The sequence below is a fragment of the Bos indicus x Bos taurus genome, chromosome 5 (assembly GCF_003369695.1).
Source record: "Bos indicus x Bos taurus breed Angus x Brahman F1 hybrid chromosome 5, Bos_hybrid_MaternalHap_v2.0, whole genome shotgun sequence".
Taxonomy (NCBI): domain Eukaryota; kingdom Metazoa; phylum Chordata; class Mammalia; order Artiodactyla; family Bovidae; genus Bos; species Bos indicus x Bos taurus.
The window spans coordinates 63,273,682-63,286,442 of NC_040080.1; the positions used below are offsets into that span (position 1 = coordinate 63,273,682).

Below are 12,761 nucleotides of genomic sequence, written 5' to 3' on the forward strand. Positions count from 1 at the left end.
CTCCGAAGCCAACCCCTTAATATCACGGCAACTGATCCTACTCCATTGGCATGCTTTCTTGATCAATGTCATTGGTTAATGACTTAATGGCCATAGAGGTGACATCATGTGGACACAGGCTATGATGCCAGAATTAGCTACTTGGAAATCATTTGAGGTAAGCAGAAGGCGTGGTATTACAGATACCAACAGATCCCAAAATGTGGAGAAGGAAAGCAAAGGCAGGAACCTGAATATCGGGTGGTCTTCGCCAGCTGTCAGTTCTGTGATTAGTGCTAGGAAACCCAAGTCTTACGAAGTATTATTTGCTTAGTCGTGTCCTATTCTTTGTGACTCTATGGACTATAGCCCGCCAGGCTCCTCTGTCCATGGAATTCTCCAGGCAAGAATTATGGAGTGGGTTGGCATTCCCTCCTCCAGGGGATCCTCCTGACCCGGGGATCAGAACCCAGGTCTCCTGCGTCACAGGCCGATTCCTTACCATCCGAGTATCAGACAAAGCAACTCCTACAAAGGCCCCCTTAATGTGAGGGCTTCCAGAGCGGTCCAGAGCCTCTGGGTCCTGGGCGTTAGTCTCATTGCCACTCCAGTCACATAATCCCACACAACCAGTCCATACCACATATAACCAAAAGATCAGGAGCTGCAGAACAACCCTTCACCCAAAATCACCTCCTTTTTTGTTACATCACTCCTGTTACTCTCATAGGGCCTCTGGGCCTTTACACGTATTTGTCTGTCTTCTATATACTCTTATCCTGTGCTCCCCAGAGACCGTTAAATGAACCATGGCACTGAAGTGATCTTCTATATCATTCTTGACTAATTATTCTGGGTAGACAAGAACTTAGAACCTTTCTACCTCTATAAACTATCACTGTCATTGACCCAAGGGCAGAGAGGAACTGACCTACACCCAGATGAACAGTCCTTTTATCTCCTTACATAGAAGTAACAAAGTTCAGAGGTCTCAGTACCATCTAAGCCAGGTTTAGCTAGATCTCATTTATAAAGAACCTAGTTTATAGCTTGAACTTGGAAAGAGAGAAAGAAAAGTCATTTTCTCTTGCCAGATTTCTTTATACTTAGCTTTACACCTACCAAGCAATGCTTCTTTGGCTTGGGGATCAGATCCTAGGAAAGAACTTCATAAATAGTGCCCCAGAGGAGCACTGAACTTAGCTATCTCCTCAGTGACTTCAAAGCTCCACTGATCAATACTTGCTCCCAATTTAGCATCTCACAGAGGATTTCCTCCTAACCCTAGAATAGTTTGACCTAGTTTCTTCTCTCTGGTTAATCATCCACAGAGACTAGCCTGCAGACCAGAGGACTGAACTCTAGTGCCCGGACAGACAGAAGGCATTCTTAGGGTGAGTCTACCAAAAGGATAATTACTGAGTGGCCATGAGGGTAACCTGTTCTGGAACTCTAATGATGAGAGGAAGGGTGGGGAATAATAATACTTACAGTGTCCTGGAGCCTAGTGTCATGAGGCCTTTATGGACTTGTTAGGGGAAACACACTGACTGAAACTGCCCACCCTGGCCAGGCACCATAGTAACTATTTGCGTGAGTTATTTTATGACAGGAGGTCCTACTAAGGAACACGGAACTAATAAGCCCATCACCAACCAGAAGAGTTCAGGAAAGATTAAGAGGAGACACCACATGTCCTACCACCTCCCAGAATCCTTCTTGCTGGCATCCATCTTGGCTGAGCAATGCGTGTGCCACCAAGATGAACCCTGAGTCAGAATGATTGTCCAAAGACAAGCCAGAAACTAACCCCATCACCATAAAACCTGAGACTTTGAGCCACGTGGCAGAGTAATTCTCCTGGGTCCCCTTACCCTACTGTTCTCCACCCAGGTACCCAATCCCAATAAAGTCTCTTGCTTTGTCAGCATGTGTGTCTCCTCAGACAATTCATTTCTGAATATTAGACAAGAGACACTTTTTGGGCCCTGGAAACAGTCCACCTTCCTGCAACCGACTTATTTTAAGGTTGTTCAGTCCTGACATCCATTGCTATAAGATCAATGGGAAAACCCAGGGATCAAAGGGACTGAATGGTATTTTTCAGTAACTGGCTTAGAGTCTTTTCTCTGAAGCTATCTGGGATCTGGGGAGGTGGGGAAAAAAGTTAAAGGAGAAGGATTAGCATGAATAAAGCAGCCAAGTGAATTATAGGTCCAAATACAGCTACATGTCTGAAAAACTGGAGGGGACAAGGGAGAGAAGACAGAATTGAGGTCATCTTGACCTTGGGAATGACCTCTTTAAAATGGACAAGGGCAATAGTGCCCTCTGGTGGCCAAGGATAAGTAGAAAAATACACCCTAAAAATTCATCAGTAAACCAAACTGCAGAAAAACATCTACTTCTGCTTCATTGACTATGCTAAAGCCTTTGACTGTATGGATCACGACAAACTGTGGAAAATTCTTAAAGATATGGGAATACCAGAACACATTACCTGCCTCCTGAGAAATCTGTATGCAGGTTAAGAAGAAACAGTTAGGACCAGACAGAACAACAGACTGGTTCCAAATTGGGAAAGGACTACGTCAAGGCTGTATATCGTCACTCTGCTTATTTAACTTATATACAGAGTACATCATGAAAAACGCTGGACTGGATAAAGCATAAGCTGGAATCAAGATTGCAGGGAGAAATATCAACAACCTCAGATATGAAGATGACACCACCCTTATGGCAGAACGCAAAGAGGATCTAAAGAGCCTCTTGATGAAAGGGAAAAAGGGGAGTAAAAAAGTTGGCTTAAAACTCAACTTTCAGAAAACTAAGATCATGGCATCTGGTCCCATCACTTCATGGAAAATAGATGAGAAACAATGAAAACAGTGACAGACTTTATTTTCTTGGGCTCCAAAAATCATTGCAGATGGTGACTGCAGCCATGAAATTAAAAGATGTTTCCTCCTTGGAAGAAAAGCTGTGACAAACCTAGACAGCATATTAAAAAGCAGAGACATTACTTTATCGACAAAGGTCTGTATAGTCAAAGCTATGGTTTTTCCAGTAGTCACTTATGGATGTGAGAGGTGGACCATAAAGAAATCTAAGTGCTGAAGAATTGATGCTTTTGAACTGTGGTGTTGAAGAAGACTCTTGAAAGTCCCTCAAGAGTCTGCAAGGAGATCCAACCAGTCCATCCTAAAGGAAATCAGGCCTGAATATTCATTGGTAGGATTGATGCTAAAGCTGAAACTCCAATACTTTGGCCACTTGACGGGAAGAACTGACTCATTGGAAAAGACCCTGATGCTGGGAAAGATTGAAGGCAGGAGAAGGGACAACAGATGATGAGATGGTTGGATGGCATCACTGACTCAATGGACGAGTTTGAGCAAGCTCCAGGAATTGGTGATGGACAGGGAAGCCTGGTGTACTACAGTGCATGGGGTCGCAGAGTTGGACACGAATCAACAACTGAACTGAACTGAAACCAAACTCCTTTACTTAAATAGGTAATAACTAAAATTTGTTGAGTGCTTACTATTTCCAGATACTGTGTAAATGTGGCACATGCATTACCTTAACTGATCCTCACAACTCTAAGGGATGTAGGTAATAGTAGTATCTTTACATAGGAGGAACCCAAGGTTTAGATAAAGTATCCCACTCAGGATCATAGCTTATAATTGGCATTGCTGGAATTCAGACCTAGGTTGGCCTCACTCCAGAAGCTGTATTGTAACTACTAAGCTGTATTGTTTATATGATGATGACTGTATATTATCAGCTGCAACTCAGGAAGGGGACTTTGAGTCATTGTTAACTGTCTCTTGGGCACATTAGCTCAGTGGTATGTTTAAAGATATTTTAAAAGATAAGAACTATAGGGAATTCCCTGGGGTTCAGTAATTAGGACTCCACACTTCCAATGCAGGGGGCAGGGGTTTGATCCCTGGTTGGGGAACTAAACAAACAAAAAGATAAAGAACTATAGTCTCATTCATCCTGTAAAACCTTTGTACACTCATACCTGAAATACATGATAAATGATGACCTTCCCAGTATACAGGTAATAAAGGTAGGAGAGACAAACATTTAGCACCTAAGAAGACTAGGGGGATAGAATGGACTTCTTACAAGGAATAATCAGGCTGGAAAAAGGCTGAAAAGTGGATACAGTGCTTTTTCACTGTACATTATTAGATTCAGAGGGCTTGCATTCAAACTTGAAGGTAGTTTTCAAACAAATAAAAGAAGTACTACTTTACAGAGCCACTAGGGACTATATGAAGACTCCACTGGCCTAGGCATGAGGTGATCACTGGGGATGAAGCCTTGGCTACCGCAACCCTCTTTGAGCTTGTTTTCTGCATCTGCAAAATGGGAGTAATATCTAGTATTTCTTAGAGTTATAAAGATTAAATAAGTGTGTTATATAAGTAAAATATTTATTTTTCCCTTATTATTCATTTTTGTCTTATATTTAAAGGATTTTTGTTCCTGCTTAGAATCCTTTTACAGCAAAAAAAAAAAATCCTCTAAAACATAGACTAGATTTTCACACAATACATTTTCCTAGTCACCCTGGATCTCATTTAACACTGTCTTTGGGAATTCCCTGGCAGTCCAGTCACTGCCAAGTACCTGAGTTTGTTTGGGGAGCTAAAACTATTATCAGTTCAGTTCAGTCTTTACGACCCCATGGACTGCAGTATGCCAGACTTCCCTGTCCATCACCAACTCCCAGAGCTTACTCAAACTCATGTCCATTGAGTTCGTTATGCCATCTAACCATAGCATTCTCTGTCATCCTCTTCTCCTCTCACCTTCAATCTTTCCCAGCATCAGGGTCTTTTCAAATAAGTCAGCTCTTCGCATCAGGTGGTCAAAGTATTGGAGTTTCAGCTTCAGCATCAGTCCTTACAATGAATATTCAGGACTGATTTCCTTTAGGATGGACTGGTTAGATCTCCTTGCTGTCCAAGGGGCTCTCAAGAGTCTTCTTAAAATCCTGTAAGCTTCACCAAACCAAAAACAAAAGAAACAAGGCTATCACATTGTCTTTGGGAATGTTGCATTAAATGCTAACATTTTTCTGATAAACTCATTTAGAAGGCATGTAAAATTTAGGGTGTAACCATATAATATGAGGTTGAGTATGAAAGTGAAAAGTCAAAGTGTGAGTCACTCAGTTGTGTCCAGCTCTTTTTGCGACCCCCTGGACTGTAGCCTACCAGGTTCCTCTGTCCATGGAATTCTCCAGGCAAGAATACTGGAATGGGTTGCCATTTCTTTCTCCAGGGGATCTTCCCAACCCAGGGATCAAACCCCAGTCTTCTACATTGCAGGCAGATTGTTTACTGTCTAAGCCACCAGGGAAGGCCAGGGTTGAGTATATGCTCTACCAAATACTAGGCTAGAATAGTTTTAGTAGCCTCCAGAAAGGTTCAGAAAAATTCATGGGTTCCTTGTGCTAACCTGTGGTACGAATTGAGAGATAAGCAAAATATATCCTCCTGACCTTCTGAGGATCAAGTCAAGGATGATAAGATCCACTCTTTCCCATATGAGACACATGCCTGTGTCCCAGTGGCAAAAACTCTTGGTCTGGAACATTCTTAACAGCTGTACCTTGACAAACTAATGAGGCACATCACAAGTAACTTGTTTTATTTATTTAAATTTGTAAATATCTTTTTGGTGTGTAAATTAGAAGAGTTTTGAGTTCCCCATAAGAGTACTCTCACTTATGTTTCTGAGAAACTTTCTGGTGGAAGAGGAAGAACTTTTCAGACTGCAAGCAGACAATGGACAGAATCCTGGGGATACTCATAGGGGAATGAAGCATGTGAACATTATTCACCTGCATCACAGAAGACATAATGCTTAGTAGTAACAGCTAGAAAAGTGATTTGACAGGATACATTTCTTATGACTGATGAGAGAAAGAGTTAGCACTTGACCCTGAATTTAGTTGTCAACTAGTATCAGGGTGCTTGCTCTGAGCTAGTTAGATTTCATAGGGATTTCTGGTACAAGAAAGCTTTGCTGAACATGTGCCAGGCTTAGTGCAAGGTATGAAGAGGGGAAAAAAAGACTTAATACAGAAGCTACTTCACAGCTATATTAGATCAGTTGACATTTGGGAACATTAGCTTATAGATTCGGTTTTGCCACTAAATACAGAACTTGAGGACCTGTGGTTTCTGTGGGCCTCAGTTTCTTTATCGGTAAAATCAGTTACTTCATCTGCAGAAGTGAACCTGCAAGATGACCTTGGGGGTATCTATGACCTCCAAGGGCCCTTAGATTCTAAAGTGCTTAGTTTAAAAAGTCTTTGAAATGGGGCTTTCCCTGGTGGTCCAGTGGCTAAGACTCTGCGATCCCAATGCTAGGTACCCCATTCAATCCCTGGTCAGGGAACTAGATCCCATATGCTGCAGGTAAAAGTTCCCACAACTAAGACCCTGCACAGCCAAATAATTTTTAAAAAGTCTTTGAAATGTAATAAACCTTAGTAACAGGTGTTTCTCCCTGGGACAGATGTTCCATTCCAAACCCTGAGACAGCCACTTTAGGATCAGGGTGTTTTAGAAGCTCCTCAAAGAAGTATCCTTTACATTTTCATCCTGTGTCCCAGGACAGAATCTCTACGCACAGAAAGTGTGTGTAGTCCACACTGTAGTGTACTTATAGTCCACATTGGCCATAGCTAGGGATGGAGATGACATGTTGCTGTTGGCATGGAATCTGAAAGCAAGACCTTTCCTTCAATAACATTTCTTACCTCATCTCTCCCTATCTGACAAAGCCCTTACTTGTCAGCTGAGATGATCACATCCATTTGCCCTTTCCTGTCTGCTCTTGCTGATCCCTCCATCTGGAAGGGTACAGAGGATAAAATAATCCATTTCCTTTAGGACTGCGCTCTATCTTATGTTTCATCAGTATGAATACAACTAATTTCTAGAATCCTATACTACCATGAATGCATGCATGCATGCTAAGTCCCTTCAGTCATGTCCAACTCTTTGCGACCCTATGGACTGTAGCCCACCAGGCTCCTCTGTCCATGGGATTCTCCAGGCAAGAATACTGGAGTGGGTTGCCATTCCCTTCTCCAGGCGATCTTCCCAACTCAGGGATTGAACCCACATCTCCTGCAGCTCCTGCACTGTAGGTGGATTCTTTACCACTGAGCCACCAGGGAAGCCCTATACTACTATACACTTATTCATGTTCCCTAGCTTAAACACAGAGGTTCCTCTTCTCACAATAATTAGACTCTAAACACATTATATTGAGTAAGCACTGAATAAATGCTTATCCAGTTTGTTAGTCCATCAGGAATTTCAGATGACAAAAGAATTATGGTTCAGGCTCCTTCTACCTTCAGTTCAGTTCAGTCACTCAGTCGTGTCCAACTCTTTGTGACCCCATAAACCGCAGCACACCAGGCCTCCCTGTCCATCACCAACTCCCGGAGTTCACCCAAACCCATGTCCATTGAGTCTGTGATGCTATCCAGCCATCTCATCCTCTGTCGTCCCCTTCTCCTCCTGCCCTTCTACCTTAGCTCTATACAATTCCCAAAGCTTTTCCTTTCCTTCCCTTTTTTTTCTTCCTGTCTGGAATCTCCTATTTTCAAGCATAATGTAAGGGCCAATTCTGGGCATGAAAAGACAACACAGTTCATACTTTTGGTTTCATATTTTTTCAGTTCATTTCAGTAAAAACATAATATAAAAGGCATCGCTACCCTCTTCCCCTCCTGGGGGTGATCCATCAAGCTTGTCAGTCTGAGCCGCTCCAGTGGTTCATAGCTCATCATGGGATATGTGCAGGGCATGGTCACATAGATCTGCAAATAGCACATGACAGTTTCAAAGAAAATGCCACTCTCACGCTGATATATGCCACTATCAAGAAAATACCCCAAAACAAATTGACACACACCGACCACCATTTTTCGGATCATATGCTTTTTTTTTTTTTTCCACATCTCAAGGCATGTGGGGTCTTAATTCCTGACCAGGGATCCAATCCATGCCCCCGGCAGTGGAAGTGCAGAGTCCTAACCATTGGCCCACCAGGGAAGTCCCCCACCCCCCCCGCATAGACTTTAAAATGATAAAACTCTCCCATCATCCTCTCCCCTCTATGTATCTCAGGTGAGGGAGCCACAAATTCTGAAAGCTGATAGGAAGAGAATGCAGAGGATCAACCCAAGTCCCTAAGCCATAAGTAACTCTTAAGTTAACTTCATAGAGTAGGCTGGAGAAGGAGGTGTTGGGGGGTGCTGGAGGACAGGGAGTGGGACACACACTAGAAAATGCGCCAGGTTCCACAGAGATGTGAGGACAGGAGGTAAAGTGACCGTAGCTTACCTGTTCGCTTACTACAAAGTTTGTCTTTAACATTGTCAGCCTCTCGGGAAAAGAATTCAATGAGTTCATCCTCGTACTCCTCCACAATGCTCTCACACTGTCAACCCAAGGGAGAAAGGAGTGAGAGAAGCCAGCAAGGGGAAGCCTCTGGTCTCCACCTCCAGAGAGGAGGAGAAGGATATGAACTCAAATTTCCACTTGGGCTCTCCAATAACTCCCCTAATTTTCAAGAATCAGCTACCCATTCCCATAGCTCACCGCGAACTTGAGGGTGCCACTGATGTCTGAATCAATTCGAATGCCCTGTAGGTCCAGTTCACTGGATTCTCCATTTCGGCCCACGACACGTACATAGTTCTTGCGGTGCGTGGAAGGGTCGATCTGTTCCCCATACTCCTTCATCCGGTCGCATACTTCCTCTAGCAGCTCTGTGAGGTGGGCCTCTGAGCGAGCATAAGGCACCTAGAAATGTCCTCAGCCTTGGGTCATATTCTTCTACCTCTGTACATTAATAATTTATACCCTTACTTTTCCTTCCAAATCTATCTTGAACAACCTACTCTAAAAAGCCTTCTCCAATTTAAAACCATTATGATTTGTGTAATTCTGAAGTCCTAGTGGCTCAGCAGTAAAGAATCTACCTGCCAATGCAGGAGACCTGGGTTCAATCCCTGGGTCGGGGAAGATTCCCTGGAGAAGGAAATGGCAACCTACTCCAGTATTCTTGCCTGGGAAATCCCATGGACAGAGGAGCCTGGAGGGCCACAGTCCATGGGGTCGCAAAGAGTCAGATACAACTTAGCTACTAAACAACAACAAAGTCCATTCAAATATGTGATCTTATTTTACCTCATTATACAAGTGGAAAAAATAAAATAGGTGTCTTTCCAAATTATAGATAAATGACCTCTTTGATTAACCCTGGTCACTATGTGTTCTCTTCCTTTGAATTTCTTTAATTCTTATGGCTGTAAGGTTATTTATTTATTTATTTATTTGGTATTAAAATGAGGCTAATACCTGCCCTTAAAAGGAGAGCATCAGACAGTTGCATGCACGCTAAGTTGTAACAACTTCTACAACTTCTACAAAGTATTAGGATTTCTGCTGTATTAGGGAGCCAGGGAAGCAAATGTATGGGATACAAGCCTCCAGCCTCTTCCAAATGAAACAGCCCAATCTTTTAGATATCTCATTAGTTGAGTTCTCATTCAAAGTTAGAGTGAGCTATTTGGGGGAACAGTCAAATTACCTCCACCACTGACTGGCTGCCATCTGGATTGATTCGGAAAGAGCCCATCTGAATGGTCTTCTTGGGATCCACCTGGGCAATTTCCCACTCAAGTTCATCCACCAGAGCCCTGCAAGCTGATGCAAGGGGGTAAGGGGAGAAAGGAATCAACCTAGGGGCTTCCACTCATCCTTCTCCCAGGCCTTGGATCCCATCCTCTCCAAGGCTCTATCTTCCCCATCCCACCCTGCTTCCTCCCATTTCTTCTTCTGTGCCTTTACCTCCACAGTGTAGATCCTGGCTCCTCCGGGCCCAGGTAGTTCCCAAGAGGGCTCCCAGAAGCAGGGCCAGCCAACCCCAGCCTTTCATCTTTGACGCAATGGGGATGCTCCACCTGGGTTTAAAGCATAGATGTGAGAAGCCTACTCCATTCCCCCGCCCCGCCCCGCCCGCCACGACACCCAGTCAGCCTCTAATCCCCGCCACCACCACCCCTCCTCATCCCTCATCCCAAGCCTACAAAGGCCTCAGTGTGATCTGGCTCTACTTTCCAGGAAATGGCCTGGACACAAAGGGGCTCCTCTGTTCCGGCGCTCGATGTCCCGGAGGCCCCGGGGCAGTGGGTGAGAGAGCAGGCTTGGGACTTGGGTCTTAGTTCCAGATACTACGTCGACAGGTGAGCCCTCAGATGTTGGTACTTAAGCGGTGGCTGCCTAGGATCACAGGGCTATGTGGCAGTCATGGGTTGGTGGCTGGGATTAAGCAAGGATGACAGGCACAGAAGGGCTGCTGGCAAGGAGAGTAGCTGATTCTGGCTAAGAGGTAGCGAGGTGGCTGACTGGCGAGAAGAGCACAAAATAACTAGGGCCTATTTGGACCCAGCACCGAAGACTGGTGCATCCCCACCTCCAGCCTATAAGCTATTCCTCCGTGCGGACCAGCCCCCTTTGTAAAGACCCCACCACTGCCTTCGCTCCAGTCCAACCCCGACCCTCAGTGCCACTCGGATCCATCCCACCTCTGCTCCCAGGGCCGCCGCCGTGGCCCAGGCACTGGAAGACAGCCGACCTCTCACTTTAGCTCTCGACCCTAGCACCTGGCTGCGGGGGAGCGGGGCTGTCCAGGCTTCTCCAGAGCGTTGCTGCGCGCTCCAGACACGGGGTGCCCCGGTGACTGCCTGAGCCAGCTCCTCGAGTCCTAAGTGGATTCCTAAGCAGGGCTCAGAGGCACTACAGTACGCGTCGCACACCGGAGACCGACCCCAAACCCGCCCCTCCAAACTCTCGCGCGAACAGGCAGCTTAGGAGCGGCTCCCAGACAGCAAGGACCCCGGTGGATCGCAGGACCCAGACTTGCGTGGCGAGGAGCTCCACGTGACCATCAGAGGTCAGCCGAAGAATAGGAGTGGCTTGAAGCAGGGTCAGAGCCTGACGTCGTGCGCGGAGGCGGTCAGGCTCACACACGCCAATCTAGGTGGGCTCGGACCTTCTAAGAGAAAGGTAATGCGGCTAGCCAGTGAGAATCCCTGGTTTTAATACCCGGGAAACTACATCTCCCAGGAAGCACCACATCACCACACTGATACTTTGTTAGTAGCTACAGGTTTTAAGATTCTTGGGACCTGTAGTTTGTCAGTTTCTCCAACTCACATTTTGCACAAAACGGGGAAACCATACTGCACCTCTTAAAAGAATCCGACCCTCGGGTTCTAGGCAGGCACACCAAAGGCCTAACTGCCCAGGAATGACATACTTCTCCAATATCCTGAATTTTGGACTTGAGAATTTTATCTTCATGGGTGAGACTTTGACTTAGTTTTTTCCACTTGTAATATTGGGTTTCCAAAAGAGTTCCTTTGGTTTGTTTCATGTAAGATGTCTGTAGTAGTGCTTAGTTTTCTTTAACTTCATTTGAAGCAATTTTGTTAGATTGTAGTGTGACAGTTGTCATATCAGCATGCACTAAAAATACTTAGCAAAATTGGTTAATTTTTGTGTAGCCATTTTACTATTTAAGATGAAAGAAGAAAGCAACATTTTTGGCATATTGCTTGTTTCGAGAGAAAAAAAAATGCAACTGAAACGCAAAAAGATGTGTGTTGTGTGTGGAGAAGGCGCTGTGATCGATGAAATGTGTCAAAAGTGGGTTGCAAAGATCTCGGCTGGAGATTTCTTGCTGGAGGATGCTCCACGGTTGGGTAGGCCAGTTGAGGTTGATAGCAATCAATCAAGACATTGAGAACAATCAATGTTATACCACGAGGGAAGACAGCTGACATACTCAAAATATCCAAATCAGTGAAGAGATTTTTTAAAAGAATCCAAATCAGACATTGAAAATAATTTGCACCAGCTTGGTTGTTTTGTTGTTTGGGTTCCACATATGTTAAGTGGAAAAAAAAAACCCAAAACATTACCTTCTTGGCTATATTTCCACATGCAATTCTCTACTAACCCTAATGAAAACGTTCCGTATTCTTTTTTGGCCACACTTGGAGGCATGCAGAACTTCCCTGGCCAGGGATCAAACCTGTGCCCCTTGCAGTGGAAGCGCAGTCTTACCCAATGGACAACCAGGGAAGTTCCAAAACCTTGTTTTTAAAACAAATTGTGATGAGCAATGAAAAGTGAATACTGTACAATAACGTGACACAAAAAAGATCATAGCACAAGCAAAATGAATCACCACCAACTACACCAAAGGCTGGTCCTTATACAAAGAAGGTGAAGTTGTGTGGGATGGGGAGTTCTCTATTATGAGCTCCTTCCAGAAAACCAAACAATTCCAAGTACTGCTCCCAGTTAGACCAGCTGACACCAGCACTCAATGAAAAGTGTCCTGAATTAACAGAAAAAACATAGTCTTCCATTAGGATAACGCAAGGCTTTGATGACCAGGCAAAAACTGTTCCAGCTTGGCTGGGAAGTTCCGATGCATCTGTTATATTCACCAGACATTGCACCTTTGGATTTCCATTAATTTTGGTCTTTACAAAATTCTCTTAGTGAAGAAATTTCAATTCTCTGGAAGACTGTACAAGGCACCTGGAACAGTCCTTTGTTCAAAAAGAAAAGTTTTGGGAAAATGGAATTATGGAGTTGCTTGAAAAATGGCAGAAGGTAGTGAAACAAAATGGCTGTTCAACCAAGTTATTGGTGAAA

The 12,761-nt window shown here is 44.4% G+C and overlaps 1 protein-coding gene across 3 annotated transcripts; it reads right to left on the reverse strand.

Annotated features, from left to right (window-relative positions):
* Positions 1-7,677: 7,677 nt before the first annotated feature.
* CNPY2 (canopy FGF signaling regulator 2) lies at positions 7,678-11,934 on the reverse strand. Of its 3 annotated transcripts, none has more exons than XM_027542236.1 (6): positions 10,957-11,934; positions 9,882-9,994; positions 9,622-9,737; positions 8,628-8,831; positions 8,370-8,466; positions 7,678-7,843 (listed from the first exon to the last, which is right to left on the reverse strand). In XM_027542236.1, the coding sequence occupies exons 2-6, from the start codon at positions 9,967-9,969 to the stop codon at positions 7,800-7,802; spliced, it is 549 nt and encodes a 182-aa protein (XP_027398037.1). In that variant the 5' UTR covers positions 9,970-9,994; positions 10,957-11,934; the 3' UTR covers positions 7,678-7,799. The 3 variants fall into 3 exon arrangements, with proteins under 3 accessions (XP_027398037.1, XP_027398035.1, XP_027398034.1); XM_027542234.1 differs by having other exon boundaries at positions 10,894-11,934; XM_027542233.1 differs by having other exon boundaries at positions 10,619-10,978.
* Between the last annotated feature and the right edge of the window lie 827 nt (positions 11,935-12,761).

Excerpts from the sequence above, each read along its gene's own strand:
- CNPY2 (XM_027542236.1), bottom strand. The coding sequence starts at position 9,969 with ATGAAAGGCTGGGGTTGGCTGGCCCTGCTTCTGGGAGCCCTCTTGGGA. Across the intron at positions 8,832-9,621 it reads GCAGCCAGTCAGTGGTGGAG|GTGCCTTATGCTCGCTCAGA; the intron begins GTAATTTGACTG and ends GGACATTTCTAG. Across the intron at positions 8,467-8,627 it reads GTGGCACCCTCAAGTTCGCG|TGTGAGAGCATTGTGGAGGA; the intron begins GTGAGCTATGGG and ends TTGGGTTGACAG.